Genomic DNA, 21,334 nt, shown 5'->3' with positions numbered 1-21,334 from the left:
GGGACAAGGGTAAAATCCGCTTGGGCCCCTAAAAATGAAGGGTACCAGAGAAGACGAGGCTCAGGAACTCAGGCTTACTAGTGAAACAATGTGTAAAAAGCTTCAGTGAGTCACTGCGTGAAGAGGCCACCAGGGCAGCGAATACGGTCACAGGTGACCCTACGTAACAGCACTGCAGGATCTGGATTTCCCACGGTGGTCTCGGTCGGCCCAGCCTGCCAAAATGGATGCTCAGAACCTGGAACAATAGGTTTTGGAAGTCCCAGCACATGAGGCATGATGAGAGGGTAGGACGATAGGAGGTGTCCTTCGGAAGGACTCTGTCTCCTTGACTTTAAGAGGGAGAACCCAAATCTGTAGGTGAAATCTTTTTGGCTACAAAGAGGGGAGAAGCCTCCTAAGGTAGGGATCTCCTTGTCACTTGTGAAGATGTTGGAGAACCTATTCAGACAGCTCAAAGAGGTCCTCATGTCCAGCCATTCTCACTCTGGAATTCTATCAATAAGGTGAGGGTTCCTCCAGTTAAAAAAAGACTAAAATGACTTCCCTTTCTCCTGTAGTTTCTGTAACCTCCAGGACACACCCAGCTACCCCTTCCAGTGCTGTAATGAAGCCCCAGATGGTGCCCACTTGTGGAACTCATTAAAGGCAATGTTCACGTGTAACCCCCATCAAGTTACCATGCTCCCTCACCTGATTTCCTACACTCATCTCCCACCTGGTGTGCACACACCTGCCTTTTACCAACCCCTTCGCCAAACGGCAGCCAGAGTGGCCTTTCAAAGACGTATCAGTTCCCATCATTTGTCTACTAAAACCTGCAGTGATTTTCTAACAAACTCTCAGTCCTTACAAGGTGTCAGTAGTCGGCACACCCATCTCTAACCCTCCGACTGACTGATGGCTGTTCTGTCCCTGCCTCTCTGCCCTTCAGCCACTCTGCCTCCTTTTCCCCTGGAGAGCCCTCATCCCGCCTGTCTCCGAGCCTTTGTACAGGTGATTCCTACTGCTGGGAAGACCCTCTTCGTCTCCCCCCACCACTCCTCACTCCAGTTACCTCCTTCTTATTCTTCAGACTTCAGCTCAAAAGCCCCATGGTATACACTCTCCATGCACCCCGTTCTTTCCTTTCTAGCACGGGCCTCCGTGTCCAGCTGTGGTTATGTCACTGCGGTCTCTCCCCAGCTCACCTCCAAGCTCCGGAACGGAGCGCACGTCCCTTTAGCTAGAACACCCGACACAGTGCTCGGCACATAGTAAGCCCTGGTGAATTCCTTATTGCCTCATCGAGTGAGCGAAAGAATTTAAAATTTTCACCTCAGACGCTTCAAACTGGGCACAAAAAGCTTTTCTTGGATTGACATTTTAGAAACGTATTCATCAGGTTAGGTGTGTTCACTGACTTCACTTTGTAAAGTTAAAAAAAAAAAGACGTTTGTATCTGCAGCTGCGTCTAACGGAGGTGTGTATTTACTAGACCACGTTATGCGATGAAGGGAAGGAGACGACTTTTTACACTGAGAAAATGTATGAGACTGTTGGGATCACATGGAAGGAAAATCGTCATTCTAGTTGCAGTTGCTATCTTACTCTATCTCTGCCACTAATAAAAATCTGACATGGGATGAGTCAGAATCGTCTGTCGGAGGTGAGGAAAATCTGGCTCGCGTTCATACAGACGTGAAAGCCAGGAAGGAAGAAAGAGGCTTTGAAAGCCTGGGCGAGGAGGTGGTGCGATTCACTGCAGTGAGCTAAGTGCCCAGGGCCAGCGGCTGTGGGCATGTGTCCTTCTTTTGTTCTGGGGTCCCTTCTGCTCCGCGTGGCCAGGCTGGTGGCTGGGAGCAGCTCAGGACAGCGCCTAGTCACGTCTTACCTCTCCCCGCCCCTCCCAGCCCTCCTGTGGGCTCAGGTGGGTCCCAGGTGGCTGCCTGCCCTCCTGGCAAAGCCCAGTAGCCCTGGAAGCAGAAACCAGGACCGGACAGTGAGTGCCGTGTTTGAAAGCCCTACCAGCCAGCTCTTGTTCAGATGCACGAGGGAGCCATGGCGGGCTGCAGTTTTGCCTTCTCCCCCCCCCCACCCGCTTCCTTCACTCCTTCCCTGCTGGTGAGCTTTCCCAATGCCCACTTCCTCTCTTTTCCTTTCTTGCATGCCTGTCTTCTAGATTTTCTTCTCTCTCTCCCAATTACTTCCCCTTGTCTGAATCTCCTTTTTGGTCCCTTTGTCCCCTCTCTTCCCCCCTCCTTCCCTGCCCTCTCTCGAGCTCCATCCCGTCTGTAGGCATGAGCCTGACTGTCGCACTGGGCCACCCTCCACAGAATGCTGGGCCACCCTCCACAGAAGTCACTCTTAGGTGGGCACCTTCCTGAGCCCCTGGTCCTGCACCTGCTCTGAGGTCTGAGGATGACAGAGCGGGGCTGCTGCAGAATCAGGCAGGAGGAGAGGCTGAATCCTGCATCCACACTGCCACCCAGCACCCAGCATTGCTGTTCTGAGAGCTTTCGGAGTCCTGATAGGGTTAGGACTCTGGGGCTTCTTCAGAACCAGGTACGTGAAGAGCCGTAGGTCAAAAGAAAAGCTATCGCGCACACACACACAAAATAATCATGAATGAAAGATAAGTTAACTCTGAAATCCCAGGTTCGAAGAGTTGCCTTGAATTTGTCACTGGGAAGCACACAAGGCCTTACTGTCTTGGCTCCTGGTGCCCGGGAAAGGCAGGAAGCTCTCTGACACGCTTCCCTCCTTGTCACTCCCAAAGAACATCCCTAGAGGTGGTGGGCTTTTTTTTGTTGTTGTTTTGTTTTTTCATTATTTTTTAAATTTTATTTTTTAAAATTTTAATTCTGGTGGCAGTTAACACAGTGCTACATCAGTTTCAGGGGTACGATAGAGTGATTCAGCACTTCCATCCATCACTCGGTGCTCATCACAAGTGCCCTCCTTAATCTTCATCACCTGTTTAACCCATCCTCCAAACCCTTCCTCTGGCAACCATCTGTTTATCCTCTATAATTAAGAATCTCTGTTAATTTGTTTCTTTTTTGTCCCTTTGTTCATTTGTTTTGTTTCTTAAATTCCACATATGAGTGAACTCATATGGTGTTTGTCTTTCTCTGACTTATTTCCCTTATTATATTGTCTAGCTCTATCTGTGTCATTGCAAATGGCAAGATTTCATTTTTATGGCTAAATAATATTCCACTGGGTGTGTATGTGTATAAGTATATATATGTACTACACTTTCTCTATCCATTCATCAATCGATGGACAATCAGGCTGCTTCCATAATTTGGCTACTCTAGATAATGCTGCCGTAAACATTGGGGTGCATGTATCCCTTTGAATTAGTGTTTTTGTATCTTTGGGTAAATACCCAGGAGTGTGATTGCCAGGTCAGAGGGTAGTTCTATTTTTAACTTTTGAAGAACCTCCATAATATTTTCCACAGTGACTGCACCAGTTTGCATTCCCACCGGTAGTGGGAGAGGGTGCCTTTTTCTCCACCTCCTTGCCGAGAGGCGGTGTTTGAACCTCATCGGAGGAACCGTGTCTAGGAGCTGTTGGCCGTCGTCTGCCGTGACTCATGAAAGGAGATGTCAGGACAGGGCGTGTGTTGCAGAATACGAGACTGTGGCTTCTGGAGAGGCTGTGGGGTGCAGTCCGTGGTCCTAAGTCTCCCGCGGAGGTTTGGGTCTCTGAGTGGATGAGGACGGATGAGTTTGTGGACTTAGAGTTGATGCTGCGATGACATTGGGTGAAGGTATTTTGCACATGGGAAGGACATGAATTTGGGGGGCCAGACTGCATTTCCCCCAGGAAACCTTGTTGCCGTCCTAATCTCCGGTATGTCAGGATGTGACCTGATTCAGAGCTAGAGTCTGTGCAGCTGTAATCCAGTTACAATGAGGTCATGAGAGTGGGCCCTAATCTCCTGTAACTGACATCCCTATGAGAAGGGACAATCTGGACGGAGATTCCCCCACTGTCAGTGGTGGTCAGTGCGTGAACTTCTAGAACCTCTGAAAGTAGTGGAGAACAGGCACAGACAGGCACTAGGTAAGTGGGAGCTCTAGCGGAATTTTGGGTGAAGGTGCGATGGACGGTGGCATCCTGTGTCATAGTGACGTCAGCCCGAAGATGCTCTTTTGCCCCTGGGGCCCCTGCTTCTCACCACGCACCGTCCTTTAGAGCTGGAGGGACATGTGGAGGCTCTCTGTTCCCCCGTGAGTATTGCCGACTAGGGACAGGAGGCCCCGAGAAGCAGCCTGCCTAGCTGGCTCTCACCAGAGGTCTCCAAGAGCCCTCGCAAAGGGTCATGCTGCGTGAGTTCACCCTGGGCCTCTCTCAGGCCTTTTGAGAATGTTCCGGATGTTCTTACAAATTAAACATCGTCCTCACTGCCAGCACCGAGATCCTTTTGCGTCAGTTGCCAGCTGATTTAGTGTGGTCTGTGCCCTGCCTAGACTCACCCATCCAGGAGAGGCCAGGTGGCTGTGGGAGGAAAGGACTGCCCGAGCGGCAGCTGAGAGCTAGAGAAGGTCCCCGTGCGGCCCTGGCCTGAGCTCCCATGGCCTCCCTTGTTTGTTTTGGCCCCTCCTGTGCCTCGTGTCTCATCTGATATCAGAGCCTTGCCTGGGGGCCCTGCCTGCTGTTCCCTGGGGCCTGTAAAAATAAACACTTTAATGTTCCCAAATCAATGGTTTGATCTGAGAGTCAGTGATATTGTAAACGCGCAGCCCCGGGAGCTCTCAGAAATTCTTCAGGACAACTTCCTACTTCCAGACCAGTGTCAGGTAACCAGGGTCAGCCCTCCTCCACATAATCTCCTTGGTGCACAGCCCTCCGGGCCTCGCAAACAGAGGTAGTTGAGCGCGAACCACAGGACTTTCGGGCAGAGGAAGGCACAGAGTCAGGCAGAGCACGCTGGGCGCCACGTGGGCCTGGCTGGTGAGCGAACGCGGCACGATGTGCGTGGAAGAACTTCCTCCACGGTCTGACCTACGTCAGGGGTTCCGGCGGACTCCAGCAAAGGCCCTGAAGTTGCCTCCATGCGGTTCCGAACCCGTGGCCTTTCCCGATTGCCCTTTCGCGTTGCGGCCATGCCTCAGACAACGAGAAACCTAAATTCATTGTGCCCTTCCCGACGCCAGTTCCATCTATTCTCAGAGATTACGGACCAAAGCAAGGGACTTGGGGCCTCCAGACAGGTGCTGTGACTGGGCTGGCTCTTCCTGTTCGCCTCACAGCCTCCGGAGACGTGTTCACGTGCAACCCAGAGTGGGCTCAGGGTCCGAGGGGGGCGGACGGGGTTGCCATCTGTCTCCTGGCCCCGACTGCATTTTACGGGGAAGGAGCCTGAGGCAGCAAGTGCTTAGGTGAGTCACCAAGGTCACACTGCGAGGCTCGTCCAGTGTCACCCCTGGACCTACTTGGGGCCAGACGGCTGCTCTCAGCAGTGGCGTGGCAGGGAGAGCCAAGGCCTTCTGCACCCAGCCCACTGTGCCTTCCTTTTAACTGTGCTGTGGGCTTCCTCACTGCGGATTTTGGTGTGATTCTGCCTTTCCCAGCCACGCCCTCCATTTCCTTCCTCTCGTGCTGATTTTTCTACAGGAAACAGCACTAACGTGTCATAGATGTATGTAGTGGGCGGTGTGTGAACAGATCCTGTTGAGGGTCGTTTAGAAACCCCCCCACACACACACGTACCCCAGCTCCCCAGGTCCTGCACAGCCCCTGGACCTGAAATTCTATTGTTACCTGCTAACATTCCACACCACGGGTGGGGGGCATGTTTTAAATCATCATCGTCCAGCTACACTTTAGTGAAACTGGAATTATTGAAGCAAGGCTGTGACAGGAGGGCGGGAGGAAGGAACTCGAGGTGGCATCCACCACCCTCTCCCCAGCTGGGAACCAGATCGAGAAGCATGGAAAGGAAAAACTCAATAACCACACTCGGTGTGTCTGGCTGGATATATCTGGGGTCCACGAATATGTTGTGTTCTCTCTCATCTCTTGGCCTTTGCCCATGCTGCTCCCTCTACCTACAATGCTGTTCCCTCTACCTACAATGCTGTTCCCCCCCTTCTCCTGTCTCACTTCAGCTCATCCTTCCAGGCTCAGCTGTCAGTTCCCCTGCAGGCTCTTCTCTCCCGCTGCTCTCTCTGCCTGGCCTCTGCGCGCCCTGGGCTGGGCACAGGCTCCTCCTCTCAGTCCCACATCATTCTGCACTTCTGTGACTTCACACTAAGGGCTCTGTGGTGTAAGTGCCTATTCCTTGGGCCACACAAGTCCTGCGAACTCAGGGTGGAATGAGCACAAGTGGTTCTTACTTACTTTATCCCATGGATTTAAATCCATATTTGAGTCTGTATTCTACTGGGCTGCTAGGAAATTCCAGCTCAGTCTGAATTGGGGCCCAGCCCCCTCGTTAGGGTTACACAGGGATCTGAGAGGATGAGGTGGTGCTGGGAGAACTAGGGAGGCATTTGGGCAGGCATCGATATCCTCGGGGTCCAGCAGCCCTCTGCTTCCGTGCCACACACAAATCACAGTTTCTTTGCTAGAGCAGAGGAGTCCCCTTTGTGCATCCCCTGTTGCAGCCTTGCTACCTCTGGGCCCTTCCAGGGACCAGGGCACAGTCCCCCGCTCCATGGGAGGACGCTGGCAGAAGGCTGTCTCCATGCGTCCCCCACTCCTCTGGGCCACCCCATTTAACCTCTCCAGTGACTAGCCTGTCAAAAAAACAACAGACAGATGTTTCCTGCACACTGCTTCTCCTTTGGGCATCATCAACATGTGCTGGGCAGAGAGCTGTGGAAAGCCCAGACCCATTCTAGAAGGGAGACATCTAGGGAGAACAAACACAGATTAACGTATCAACAAATCATCTTGCTATGCTCGTTAGGATCCCCAAAGGTGTTTCCTGGGCCTGGTGCCTGGTCCACAGTGTGTACTTAATTCAAGTTAAACTCAACTTGACTCTTGGCTGGTGTACGGTTTCCGCTGAGGGTTTTGTAGGTTGTGCACTGCACGAATCTAGAAGACCACACTCAAACGGGTTTGCTTCTTGATTACCATAGTTTTCTGGCAGATGTCTGGTCAGGTGTCTTGGAGTGGGGGAGCTCTTTTCCACTTTGAACAAACTCTTAAGATCTAGTGGTGGCCTCGACCGAGGCCTATACCTTTTTCTGTTTTTCCTCATTCAATTCCTTAAATGCTACAAGTGTGGTAACTAAGAAGCAACATCTTGGGAAATCAAAATTACTTTTTGCTTAATAATGATCTGGGAGGTTGCTGGCTTTATTAATTTACCTAAACCTTACCAGAAGCTTAATATTTTAAAATGATTTGAAAAAAAAAAAAACATTACAGAAGAGTGGGAAACATGGAGAGGAGAAACCAGGATCATGTCATTCCTGCTTAAAGTTGTAATCAAATTATACCAAAGAGTCATGGGTACCATGTGTGCATATCCATTGTTATATAAAACTCCGAGGGTCTGTAGATCTTTACAGGTAAATGGTTCAAAATATGGTGTTTTTTATTTTATTTTATTTATTTTTAACATTTTATTTATTGGACAGAGAGAGACATAGAAACAGAGGGAACAGCAGCAGGGGGAGTGGGAGAGGGAGAAGCAGACTCCCCACTGAGCAGGGAGCCCGATGTGAGGCTCGATCCCAGGACCCTGAAATCATGACCTGAGCCAAAGGCAGATGGTTCACGACTGAGCCACCCAGGCGCCCCAAAAATATGGTGTTTTTTTAAAAATAGAGTTTGTCTTAATCTCTTTCTTGGTGCCATCAGACCCCATTCCTTCCTATTTTGTTTCCAGTCATGGTTGACAGTAAGTTTTTCTCAAGCCTGAGTAGGGTGTCTTGCATCAATATGAAGACGGTTCTCAAAGGACACATCTGTGCTCTTAAATTAAAGAGAATACCCTCCATTTGGATTTTTTTTTTTTTTTTTTTTTTTTTTTTTTAAAAATTTTTTTTTTTTTTTTTTTTTTTTACAGATCATATGGCAAAGGAGCCAGTGGAAGACACGGACCCCAGCACTTTATCCTTTAACACGGTAAGTTACAATCTTTACATCAATGGGGAGAACTCTTGTTATTCCTTTCGTGCCTTTGTTACATTTTTATTGCTCAGTATTGACACAAAGATCAGAAACCCCAAAGTCAGGTTTTGCCAAGGTAAATTTCTTTATCACAGTGTTCTCTGTGATGTAAGAGACTTTGGGTTTCTCAGGACAAAAAACGGTACTGGATTCTGTTCTTGTGATCTTTTTAGATTACATCTGGTCTGTGTATACTTGTCTATTTTTAATACTTGTCTATCTACTTTTAACTTCCTCTTCTTCAAAATTCAAAATATTTGGGGCGCCTGGGTGGCACAGTTGTAGGGCGCGATCCTGGTGTTGTGGGATCAAGCCCCACATCAGGCTCCTCCGCTATGAGCCTGCTTCTTCCTCTCCCACTCCCCCTGCTTGTGTTCCTCTCTCGCTGGCTGTCTCTCTCTCTCTGTCAAATAAATAAATAAAATCTTTTAAAAAATTCAAAGTATTTAACGTGAGATGGAAGTTAAAAACAGGACTGCAGTACAGTTACTGGGGGCTGGCCCCTTGGCCAGCTGGGCACATGCTGTTTGATTCACATGTGTTACCGCCTCTATTCCCTGCAGCAACCCTGTAAGGTAAGCACTGCCCATTTTACAGATGAAAAACAGAGACACAAGGGTTGTGGTGAGTGGCCCCCCGTGGAAGCCGCCCAGGCGGGATGCAGACCCAGCAGCTGGCTTCAGGCCCTGCCCTCCCAGAACCACTCTGGGGCGTGTCTGGTGCTGAAGGCTCGCCAAGGATGCCGCACACAGCGCTCTGCATCCTCCACATGATCGCGAGATGGCAGGACAGCCGCCCCGTTCCGCGGAGGAAGCATGAAAGCTAACGGATTCGTATACAATCCCCCAGACTGGAGCACGGCTCTCCTTTGTGGGACCCCCTCTTGCTTAGGACCAGATCCGTGCATCTGGCAACATCACATGTGTTCTTATGCATATAGGGTGTGACATGTTCCTTTTTTAAAAAAAAATTGAAGGAGAGGAACTCTGATTAATAAAATTCTGATTCACTAATTTGGTTAGAATGACATAAAGTACACAGCATGATACCATCAGACAATGTAATTCGATGAAATGTCCTCAAGTCTTTGGTGATTCACGAGGCACCGCAGTGTCTTGAAGACCTGAGGTGTTTGTCCTTGTGTCTCGAGTCCCCACCACAAGTTCGCTAAGGGGCACCATGGGGGACAGAGCTGGACCCACGGCGGAAATCAGTATGGAAACATCCCCTGCCCCTGCATTGCAGAGTGACAGAGTACGGGACGGCCCCGTGGCTGTCGCCCTCCATCCCCTGGGCAGTAGCCCCAAACAAGAGCCTTTGGGTGCTAGAACGTGCACTCAGTTCGTCCTTCCGGTCCCCTTCCCCAGCACCCGACCTGCGCTGCTCTCGGGCTCCCACTCTCTTCCCCACATCAGGTTCTCCTTCCCTCTCACCTAGGGCCACGGCCACCTCTGCTCACTTCTCCGTGCCAGGAAACAGTGATTTCCCCAGACCTTCCCTGGGTCGGTTTGCTGGGACTGCCACAACAGAGGACGGCACGGCAGGGACCTAAGTGCCCCCCACTCCTGCAGGTTGGAAAGGCCAGGGCCCTTCTCCTCCCTCCGAAACCGGTGGGGAAGAATCCTTTCTCATCTCTGCTGGTCTGTGTGGTTGTTGGCAGCTCCTGGTGGTTCTCAGCTTTGAGCTGCATCCCTCCAGCGCCCTTGCTGCCTTGGCTTGTGGCCGGGGTCTCCCCGTGAGTCTGCGTCTCTTCTTTGTAAGGACGCTGGTCCTATTGGCTGGAGGCTCCAATCCACTCCAGTATGATCTCATCTTAACTAGTCCTCTATCTAAGTGTGTAGTGACCCTATTTCCAAATGAGGTCACTCATTTTAAGGTACCAGGGGTTAGGACTTCAACAGAACTTTTTGGGAGGATCCAAGGTCAGCCCATAACATTGCAGGTGCTCAGGATGAAACCCATACTCAACATGGCAGATGAGGTCATGGCTCCATGACCTCATCTCAGCATCCCTCCCGATGAGCCAGTCGTGTGTAGCCGTTTGCTGCTGCTGAAACACCCCACACCTTCTCACCTTCCAGGGGTGCTAACACTTTTCCGTCCAGTTTGATGGGCCAAGCTTCCCAAGAACCTGGAATGGCACCCACCTAAATCTTTTCACCTCACTTCCAGAATCTTCCATGTAAACTGGCTCCATCATTTCCCATCCACCCCTGCCTCCTCCAGCGTGCATCTCTGCTTCTACACCCATCACCCTTCACACGCCCTGAACTTGCTCCTCTGTGCCCACCACCTGTGATCACTGTGCTCCTTCCTCTTGGTCACCGAGTTCTTGGGCATTCTCCACGCCTAGCTCAAGTGTCAGCCTCTCCAGGAAACCTGCATTTGCTCCAGCCTGTTGGTTCCTTCACGCAGGCTTTGGTTGAAGTTTAATTAACACTGAGTCAGAATGTGGGGTTGCAAAGATCATAGTTCCTTTTTTAAAAAAGCTCTGAGTCTATCTGAGGAAATAGGCAAGTACGTACTTTCAAAACAGCCTGATAAGTGTTACAGTGCGGGTGTGTTTTCCGTGCTCTGGGGAACAGACTATCTAGAAGAATTTAGTCTCGGGGAAAATTTGACTTTGAGTTCTCTGTGATTAATGATTGATTGATGGAATTCTCCAGTGGAAGAGGAGTTCGAGGCTTTTAGAGGTTCTGAAACTTCAGTGTTGAGCTCCAAAGAAGCTACAAGGAAGGGGTTTTAAAATAAAATCTTTGGTTCCACGTTTGTTTGTTTTTCTCCTCTGTCAGAGGAAGACATGTGTGAGACCTACAGGCACTTGGAAGGTGCAGCCTTTTTTCAAGGCTGGAGGAGGTGGACCCAAAGGCCCAGATGGGGAGGAGGAGCCGAGCCGGTTAGGGGACAGGATAGGGGGGCTGGGCACATTCCAGTCTTCTGGTGTAAGTCATCAGAGAGTGACCAACATTGTTCAGTCGGAAGTCAGAGTTTCCAAAATACTTGCTTGGGGTACCAAGAAAGAAACACGTGATTGCAAGAGCCTTTGCTATTTTGAATTCCCTCCCATGGTACTGCCCCCATCCAGTGCTGAGGAACTCAGTAGATCTTTGAGATCCTTGTGCAGTCAGGAGGCTGGTTGGCTTTTGAATCCTATCCTGGTCACCCCAGGACAGGGCTTTACAAGAGTGAGGACTGCCTCGTCCACAGGCTTGTTGACCCAAAGGAATGCCACAGAAATGAGGACAAGAAATTGGTCTATCCCCATAATTCGTGAAAACAAATGCTCCTCAATTTTAAACTACAGGAAATGGGGGTGGGATAGCACTGCAGAAAGGAGAAGAAGTGTGGTCTAGCGGTCAGAGCTGAGGAAGTTTGGAAGGATTATTTTGTCTCATATTCCAACATTAATTTCTTGTCAACCTTGATTTCATTTTTATAGGCCGAGGATAAAAGCAAGCAATGGGTCAGGCCTGTTGATAAATCCATGGCTAGAAAGTTGCAAGGTTTTAAACTAAAATTATGACTTTCCCCAAATAAAGCTTTCTTTTCACTTTGCTCTTATAACTGAACTATGACGTTTAAAAATAACTCTCCTCTTTTGTTGGTTTCCACAGTCAGACAAATATCCCATTCAAGACACGGGACTCCCTAAAGGTATGTACACTCAATATAAATACTTGAACTTGTGATTATTTTAATACCTTGAACAAAGCACTAGTCAAAGTCATCTCTCGTTACTTAAAGTTGTTAAACAGAAACATAGTGACAGTTTAGCTTTTGACTTGTTGATTATCTCAGGCATGGATTTTCTTATTGAAATCTATAAGTTGTTTCATTACAAATTATACATTAAATCCCTATGGTGTTTTTAAGATGCGTAAAGTGAGCATAGCCAGGACTCTGGGTTGCAAGTGACAGAAACCTAACTCAAGCTCATTTTAAAAAGGGAGGAGGGACACACTGGCTTAGGGTCTTTGGATGCTGCTGGGTGCAAGCATTTAAAGGATGCTGTCAGGCTCAGTGTCTCTGTGTCTCTCATGGCTCTGTCTTGATCTGTGTTGGCTCCATTTTGGGGCAGGCTTTCCCTTCATGGTGGGGAAGATGGTCACCGACACTTTTAGCTGTACACAGTGTCCGTCAAGATGGCACCCCCTCGTGCTCACAGCACAGTTCTAGGGATGAGTGTCATATGGGGAGTTTGGGTCATGTGGCCATGCATGAATCAGTTGTTGCCCTCAGGACGATGGAGGACACTGGTCAGGTCTGCGCCTTGAGGTTGGCTGGGGGAGGGCATGGAGTTAAGTCCACCCAAACCACAGGAAAGAGACTTCTGTTACTAGACAGAGGGGCAAAGGATGCTTGTCAGTCCCCAAAGCAAAAAAACAAACAAACAAAAAAACAAAAACCCAAAAAACAACAAAAAAACCCCCCAAAACCTATCTTTTATAATTCACGGACTAATGTTTTAGCCATGGTACAGACACGGCTAGGCTTAGCCTCTTGTAATCTCTTCTGGGGGGTAGTTTGCAAAGCCGTGTCTGTTGTGGACGCCGTCTGGTTGCCCTCCTGGAGCATTTACCTTGTGTTTGCTGACAAGCCAGAGAGGAGGGCTGGACGGGGTGTGGGACAATCAGATCTGACCAGCTTCAGAGATGTCGGGGGCCCCCAGCTTCCTGGAGAGGTAGGACTTCCCAGCACCCGCTAATGTGGGTTTTCCTGGCAGTCCTTGTGATAGGGTCACTCGACCGGAGGGTGGGGAGGGACCCCGCCAGGGTCTACCTGGAGTTAAGTGCAGGGTTCTACCAAGGCTCCCCTCCCTCCAGTCCTTACTCACCAGACTCTTCACCTTACACCCAGAAACTACACAGAGTTTCATTCCTTTTGCACCCTGTGCATGCCTCTGGGAGTGGCAGTGATGTAGAGAAGAGGGACCGAAGGCCAGGTTTGAGTCCAAATCCTGGCTGTACTCGGGGAGGCTTCTGGCAAGTTCACTTCCCCCTTTCCCCTATTGGTGAATGACTTCTAAGTGTCCTGAATCCTCCAGTCTGTGATTCGATTCTCTAGTTCAGCCAGAAGGTGGAAGATGCAGGCCAGGTGACCAGGGGCAGAGGGGAGGCAGTCTCGGGTGCTGCTCCCTAGACTTCAGTGTGCAGTGAAGAATTACCAGGGGAGGGGAGGGGAGGGGGCTGTTTAAAATGCAGGTTCTGGGCCCAGCTGCTCTGAAATCACGATGTGGTAGGTCTGGGGCCAGACCCAGGAACCTGTGTGTAAATGCACACCTGAGGGGTTGGGAGGCAGACCTCAGTTTAACCTAAGAAGCTTCAAGGATTTGGTGTGTCCACCAGGGAGGCACATAGACAAGAGAACCAAACTGTAGCCAGACCACGTGCTGGACTCTGAGTAACTTCAGAATGGTGGTTCCATATCTCAGGGTCTCAGTTTTCTGTCTCCTGGTGTAGGAAGGATGGCGTTCTCCTCCTCCTCCCAGGACGCTAGTGAGCATCGAGTGAAATGAGTCCAGGACGGTGCCTGACACAGGCGAGCATCAGATGGCAGAGGGAAATATGGCCAAGGAAGTGTGCGAGATCAGGCTTGAGGATGCTTTCCCAGCCCCGTGGCAGAAAGAGCACTGCTTGAGATGACCACTGAGCTGCAGGGACTCTGGAAATGCGATGTCATGGTCTGATCTGTCTAAAGATCTTTTTTAACACCCTTGAAAGTGATTTCCTGTTTTGGGGGGGTGGGGAAGACTGGTTGCTTAGCAACCTGATACTATAGTAACTGTGTTATTGGTTTCTCCTGGAATTTGAGATTTACAAAACCTTAATTAAACTGGTGATGAGTTTATAAGTAGCATGACTGTGAAAACCACGTTTATGAGAAATGTGACTAGATCTTTCTGCTATCCTTATTCACGGAGAACAGTATAATTAAGCACATGATTTCTTACCTCTAAAGAAATACATCATCTTATACATAACGTCTAGAAGTTTAAAAACTTACTCCAAGGGCGCCTGGGTGGCTCAGTTGGTTGAATGTCTGACTCTTGGTTTTGGCTCAGGTCATGATCTCACGGCTGTGGGATCGAGCCCCGCATTGGGCTCCCTGCCCAGTGGAGAGAGTCTCTCTCCCTCTGCCCTTCCCCCAATCACTCACACACACGCATGTTCTCTCTCTCTCTCTCAGTAAATAAATAAATGAATAAAATGTTTTAAAAAAACTTCAACATTTGCATTCAATAATGTCTATGACTTGGGGTACCTGGGTGGCCCAGTCGGTGAAGCGTCTGCCTTTGGCTCAGGTCATGATCCCAGGGTCCTGGGATCGAGCCCCACATCAGGCTCCTTGCTCAGTGGGGAGCCTGCTTCTTGCTCTCCCTCTGCCTGCCGTTCCCCCTACTTGTGCTTTCTCTCTCGCTCTCCCTGTCAAATAAATAAAATCTTTAAATAATAATAATAATAATATCTGTGACTTGATATCTGCTAGTATTTTTTAATACCTACCAATGGGGCCAATATTATCATTAAACATTTATGGTCATTTTTTCATTGTAAATGTTTTTACAGAAAGAAACCCCATGTGAATCAGTGCAGAAACTAACGTGTAGATTTAAAAATAAATGTAATCTAATTAAGTCCGAGCTTGGACTCTAACATTTAAGTGAATTTTAGGGGGTCCTGCTTTATTTAAAGGAGGATTTGCCTGTAATTAACTAGACCGATTTCCATATGGTTAAAAAGTCTTCAAAATTTATTTTCTTAAGCAGGTTAGGCATGTTTCACAAAATCTTTGTTATACGTCTAGTATATTGCTGCTGTCTTCATGGGCAGTTTTAAAGTCTTCCTCACACGGTCCAGACTAGAGTGGCTCTGAATTATGTGCTTTCACCACAAATCAACAGTGGGAATTTCATATAACTCCAGTGATCAGCATGTTTTTGAGACGAAGCACGTGGTTAAACTTGTTTTCTTACCGAGAACCGCCTGCCCTAATTTTAGAGATTTCAGGGGGTTCATTCTGTCAGGCGTGTTTTCTGAGAGCTGCTCTATGACAGTCTGCAGGCACTACACTCAGGGCTAGTTTAAGGGTGAGGCTCATTTTATTACTGTGATTCTATCTGAGTGTAGTTGACACACAGCGTTACGTTAGTTTCAGGTGTAGGACATAGTGCCACACAGTATGGAGGTGCCTTAAAAAAATTGAAAACAGAATTACCATAGGATCCGGTTACACCACGACTGGGTATGTACCCAAAGAAAACGAAAACACTGATTCGAAAACATAGACGCACTCTTTGATTATAGCTGCGTTATTTGCGAGAGCCAAGCTGTGGAAGCCATCCGCGCGTCCGTGGACAGGTGAATGGATGAAGAAGATGAGGGGCGTGTGAGACGTAGAATGTCACACAACCTTCAGAAAGGATGAGGTCGTGCAGTTTGCGACGTGAGTGAAACTGATTTTATGGCAGAGCTCCTGATTTAGAACTGCTGGCTCGAGTGTTCTGGAGGGACTGCGACTCTTCACAATTTGAGAGAAAATGTGTTTGGAAAAAAATTCCGATTTTGAGCCACTCTTCACAGTGAGGGGAAATCATTGCACATAAATACGTCACAAATCAATCAGGATTTTAGCTTCTTTTTCTCTAGGGTTCCTGCTCTTTTATTGTTCAAAATATTTTGTGGAGAATTTTAAGTTAAAGACTAATTCTATTACGAAAGTTGAGGCATTTGAACTCAAGCGTAGATGATATTTGGGGGGACCTTTTAGAGCAATTTTTAACTAAATGTAGAAGTAGTGGTTCAATTTGAAAAAGGAGAAAAATAAACAAATATGAAGGAATTCACTAAAATAGTTCAGAAGTAAAAATGTTTGCCCTAAAACTTGGAAGCCCATATGTTGTATTTTATACAATTTCTCCCCTCATAGATTGACAGCATTTTGTTAATAGGCGTCCTTGTTCTAAGAGGAGACTGACCAGCCCTCCTGCCTGCACAATTTGCTGTGCCCTGGTCCTGCTCATTCCATAAGTTCATGGCCTCCCACTCAACCTTGACTGGGACTCTACAGGAAACTCCCAAATCAACCTTCCTCCCCCAAATTATGATTTAAATACAAAGGTGACCATCCTGCACAATTTTTTAGAAGATTTGATTTATTTGAAAGACAGCGAGTGAGAATGAGAGCACGAGCTTCGAGGGGGAGGGGCAGAGGGAGAGGGAGAAGCAGACTCCCCGCTGAGCAGGGAGCCTGAGGCAGGATTCGATCCCAGGACCCTGGGATCCTGACCTGAGCCAAAAGCACGTGCTTAACCGACTGAGCTGCTCAGGTGCCCCCATCCGGCACAATTTTTTTTTTTCCTTTTGTGGAGGGTAGAGAGGAGTGTTTGGGGTACCACTTCACAAAAGTAACTATGTAACTTCAAGTTGTCCTCATATTGGGGAAAAAAACATGCTTTCACAAAAATGCTGGGTTGACCATTATGACAGGAGCCCTTCTGAGAATCAGTGTGACGGAAATCACACGTCTGTTACTTTTTGCCATAATGCATCAGGATTCTGTGGGATGCCTGTTGGATGTCAGGTTTCTGGGGGCCCCACGATTCCAGGTAAGGAAGTCTGATGTGGGGCCCGGGAATCTGCACTGTTAGCCAGTGCAGGTGCTTTCAATGCCTGAACCATGGGCACTGTCTCTTGAGACGGGTAGGCCGAGGCGAGATCTCTACTGCTCTTGTGTCAAAAGATACCATATAGAATCCTCATGAGGAACCATGCTTTTAGTTGACATTTCTCAGATAACACGATTGAGGGGGGAAAATGTCCTTTAGTTGGAATCATGTAGGAGGCCATGAATGTAGCCCCTTGTTTGAACAAATCCAGCAGCCTGGCACTTCATAGGTGAATGAAAACGAATGCAAGAGATGAATCAGCCAATTTCTCGTTCAGTCTCAGCTGTTGGCCCCTGATAAATGATTCTTTATTTAAAGCTCTATAACTCTAAAAGTTTGCATAAACCTTTCTTTCATAACATCCTATATTTCTGTCAACTGTTTAGAGAGTAGTATTGAAATCTGTAAAGATTCAAATCTGATGGGACCAAAATCAGTTCGTCTGTGCCGTCCTCACCACAAGTCGGGGAGCTGCAAAGTTAACACCTAAGTCAAACAACCTAAGAATGGAGGTTTCTTCCCCAAGTGAAGTTTTTGAAAGGTGTTAAACACGGATCATGCATTGCGGGTTCTTTGACTTTCACTGTCAATCCCACTTTGACAATAGCGCTGACGTGGCTTTGCTTTGACTTTAAGAGGCTGAGCTATGACGACAGGTGCAATCCCCCTGCCTGCTACCTGCCAGGCTTAGTAAGATGTCAGCTGAACAGAGCAGCACAGTGAATTCTGACGTGGTATTAAGCAGAGGGGAACGTGTTTGGAGTGCCACTTACTCACCTGGCTGCTGAGGGAAGGATCCTGCCCCAGGGTTAGGCGGATGGCCGCACATACCTGTACTGGACAGATGGGATGGACAGCAGTTTATGGGTCACTTATCCTCACGGCCTGGGCGGGGGCGGAGCACCGCAAGCCACTCAGGGTCACGGGGGGGGTTGCCCTCGGGAACAGTGTGGACAAGCCGGGGCTGCAGGTGGTAAGCGTGGCGAGAGGAAGAGGGCCCCTGGTTCCCCGGCAGGATGTGATTGTTTCATCTGAGTAATTCTGTGGGCTGGCAGGGAACTGAAACTCAGAACTCAGGGGTGAGTGGGGAGTGTGGCTTGTGTTTAGTAGGGGGCCTTATCCACGGAACAGAGTGTGGACAGCTTGTACCTCGGCCGTTCGAGGCCCTCCTGATTTTACCAGATGTCAAGACAGCACATGACACTGAGTCTTAATCTTAGATCTTATACTCCAGTTGACTCCACGGTGCCTTGACCTCAATTTAAATCTTAGTGACGATCGAGACTTACAGGGTAGAGACGGTCCCTAAATGGCAAAACAGGCACTTCACCAGAAGAGAATGGGCCATGTGGTGTGGCATTGGTGTAGTGAGTGCACGGCCCCAGAGGGCATGAATTTAGATGACCAGTGCCTGTGGCAATTGTCACCCCAGGCAGAGGCTCTGTTTGAACTTTGTAAGTAAAGCAGGAATTCTGTGAGGAGCCCATTATACCTTTCGATGTAATCTGTTGCCCGTAGAGTGGATGGAAGTTCCATTGAATGGCTCCTTTTAGAGCCAGGCATTGTGCATTCTGAGAGGTGAAATGAACATCTTGGTCCCTGTCCAGTAATGTCTTGGACTCCAGGGGGATAGGGAGTAGTCTAGCGAGGCCTTATATTGTGGTCTTATTATAAGAAGAGACATCTGTTACCTTGATTTATAGTCTGTTCATCTGTGAGGCAAGAGATTCCCAGAGTTCTTTACCGCAAAGTGAACAAGTCTCCCAGGCAATGATTCAAGAGTTCCTAAAAAAAAAAAAAAGTGCTGATGGGACCATTTTTTGGCCAGGGCATCCATCACTAAGATGACAACCTGAAGTTTGGCCAATTGTGCTGACCCTTGACCCCCATCTGTTACCAGGAACATCCTGAAAGTGCTGGAAAGCACACCTGTCAATGGGCTCCATCATGTATGATGGTGGTGATCTCATCTGTAGTGTCTACGAGCTCCCACGGCTATTCGCTCAGTTGATCTGAAGCGCCCCCCCCCCGCCCCAGGTAACCCAGGAATCTGAGCAGAGTGACCTCTTCCAGCACCATGGCATCCAGCAAGAGACTGAGGATAGTGGGGGACAACCCCTTCTGTGGGTGGAATAAGCGGGAGGGCCCAGGTTTTGCTCCACTGAGTAGCAAGGCCTCAGAAGCCATGTCAAGCTTGTACGGTGCTGCTTCTGTGACCCGAGGCATAGTGGGCAGCAGGGCATGGAGACTCACAGGTACAGATCAGGGAGAGCCTCTATTTCCAGAAGGGCCTAGCATGTAGCCAGCAATCGCTGCTCTCATGATGTAGAGAGAGGAGCAGTTTCTTGCATCAGAAGCCTGTGGACAACTTACGGCTATTACGCTGGTCCAGAGACCAGGAGAAATGGGAGGAGGTGGTTGAAACCCTGACATTGAAGGGGTCTCTGAGAAGGCTCACCATAGACTTTTGTTGGAGGGAGCCAAATTCATGGTGGACCAATTTGCACAAAACTGTAGCAATGAGAGTAAGTAAATATGTAACTGGGGAATACGTTGCCTCCAGAATTCCAAAGGAACTAAAAGATGGTGGACTTGTATTAACTTGTAGGTTCTGAGAGGGTCCATAACTCTTTATTGGCAGTGTCAGAGATGGTTACCGGAAGAGTCTTAGGAGTTTAACCAAGTTGGCCGGGCAGTGCACTGTGTTGGGGGGCAATGTCCCGTTTCCTTTCTGTGAGCTCTTTTACGGATATTTATATGGCTTGGATGACTACGTCAAATGGATGTCCTCAGAGGAGGATGTCATCCATGTAGTGTCATACCCGTGATCCTGGAGAAGGTCGGGTGTAGTTGAGACCTTGCCTGCAAAGACTGTGTGCTAGGACGAGGCTGGTAGGTATCCGTGGGGAGCCTGGTCATCACGTGTGGGTGCCTTTGCAGATCAAGGCTCATTGGAAGTGAGAGGCTGCTGAAGCAGACACTGGACAAAACATATCGGCCAAATCTGTAATGGCCAGACGCTTACTCGTGGCTGATCGGATGGAGTCAGTAATTTCAATAATACCGGGCATCGGTGTGGGGCCACATTAGGGTGCAGTAATGCGCTTTGAGGTGCCATTCATTTGCTTTCAGGTTTAAGAGGAGGCCAAATTCAGCTGTTAAATGGAGAAGCAGTAGGTAATCAGCCTTTCCCTCATCAGGTCTTATATAATAAGTTTTGATCTTTGAAGGTCCTATTTAATTTACATTGGGCCATATTAGTTATTTGAACTAAGAGGTCTGTGGGGTCCCATTTTGTCAAGTCATCTAACTGTGAAGATTTAATAATAGTTTATGGGGTTAGAGAAGCTGTGCCCCCAGTGGGATGCTCCAGGGCAATGGGTACTGTGACTGTGGGAAATTGAGGCAAAGCAGGAGGTCTCACGGTCAGGGTGAGGCATGCCGGTCCTCTATTTTACATTCAGGAGCTCTCCTAAGATTATGGGGGGAAACCATGTTGACATTCAGTGGCATCTCCAGGAGTAACTGTATTTTGAGCCCCAGTACTGATTAAGTCCATGAGGGTTTGTCAATTCATGCATTGAAGCAGCTATTAGAGTGGATTCAGAACCTATGTCATCAGGCATGGAGGCATCCAGCACTTTTTTTTTTTTTTTTTAGAGTCTGTGTGCACACATGCAGTGGGGGGAGGGGCAGAGAGAGAGAGAGAAAATCTCAAGCAGACTCCACGCTCACCGTGGAGCCCCACAGCAGGCTCGATCTCACGACCCTGAGATCACAACCTGAGCTGAAATCAAGAGTCGGATGCTCAACCGACTGAACCCCCCCAACGCCCCCCCATCCAGCACTCTTTCATCTGTGGGCTGTATAAATGATTGTAGTAAATGTTGGATTTGTCAGTGGTTCCACCTGTGGACCTCCGTTTTTAGGTTTTTTTTTCCTTTTCTCTCCTCCCCAGTATCCAGGTTTCTGTCCATCTTGCTTTCCTTTCCCTTCCCCTTTTCTTTTTGCGTCACTGGATAAACTCTGGGTGCAAGTAGGTGGGGGAATCCTCTACTCTGCTCATATTTCTACATTTCCTCCTCCACAGAGCCTCAAATCAGCACCGTGGGGGTTGGGGCCTGCCATGGCTGCCCGCCATACGGTAGTGGTGGCTCGCACGTGGTTTCGGGACCCCAGGCTTGCGTCAGGCTTGAACTAACCCCTTGCCATGCCGCAGGGGGGCCATGGGTGTCCCCTGTAACTGGGGATCAGGATCTTCTTTGCAGCCAGGCACAGGTGGCCCAGTGGCCAGCAGGCAACGGGCTGACACTGGGCTTTGCGACAGCCCTGCCTTTCCTTTGTTTTTTACACTTTCTCTGCAGATTCCCTTGGAATATTTTTATTTCTACCTGCATAAAGTTTCGCATTTTCTTTCTTTCTTTCTTTCTTTCTTTCTTTCTTTCTTTCTTTCTTTCTTTCTTTTTCTTTTCTTTTCTTTTCTTTTCTTTTCTTTTCTTTTCTTTTCTTTCTTTCAGATTTTATTTATTTATTTGACAGAGAGAGACA

The 21,334-nt window shown here is 48.6% G+C and overlaps 1 protein-coding gene across 1 annotated transcript in view; it reads left to right on the top strand.

The window, feature by feature from the left end:
* The first annotated feature begins 8,020 nt into the window (after window positions 1–8,020).
* Window positions 8,021–21,334, top strand: part of EDARADD (EDAR associated death domain) — a 48,676-nt gene continuing 35,362 nt past the window's right edge. Inside the window, exons 1-2 of the mRNA XM_034662462.1 lie at window positions 8,021–8,076; window positions 11,736–11,775. Coding sequence (XP_034518353.1) covers window positions 8,023–8,076; window positions 11,736–11,775 — 94 coding nt within the window. The 5' untranslated portion in view covers window positions 8,021–8,022. The remainder of the gene's footprint in view (window positions 8,077–11,735; window positions 11,776–21,334) is intronic.

The sequence above is a fragment of the Ailuropoda melanoleuca genome, chromosome 6 (assembly GCF_002007445.2).
Source record: "Ailuropoda melanoleuca isolate Jingjing chromosome 6, ASM200744v2, whole genome shotgun sequence".
NCBI classification, from domain to species: Eukaryota; Metazoa; Chordata; class Mammalia; order Carnivora; family Ursidae; genus Ailuropoda; species Ailuropoda melanoleuca.
This window is presented reverse-complemented; position numbering and strand designations above follow the sequence as displayed.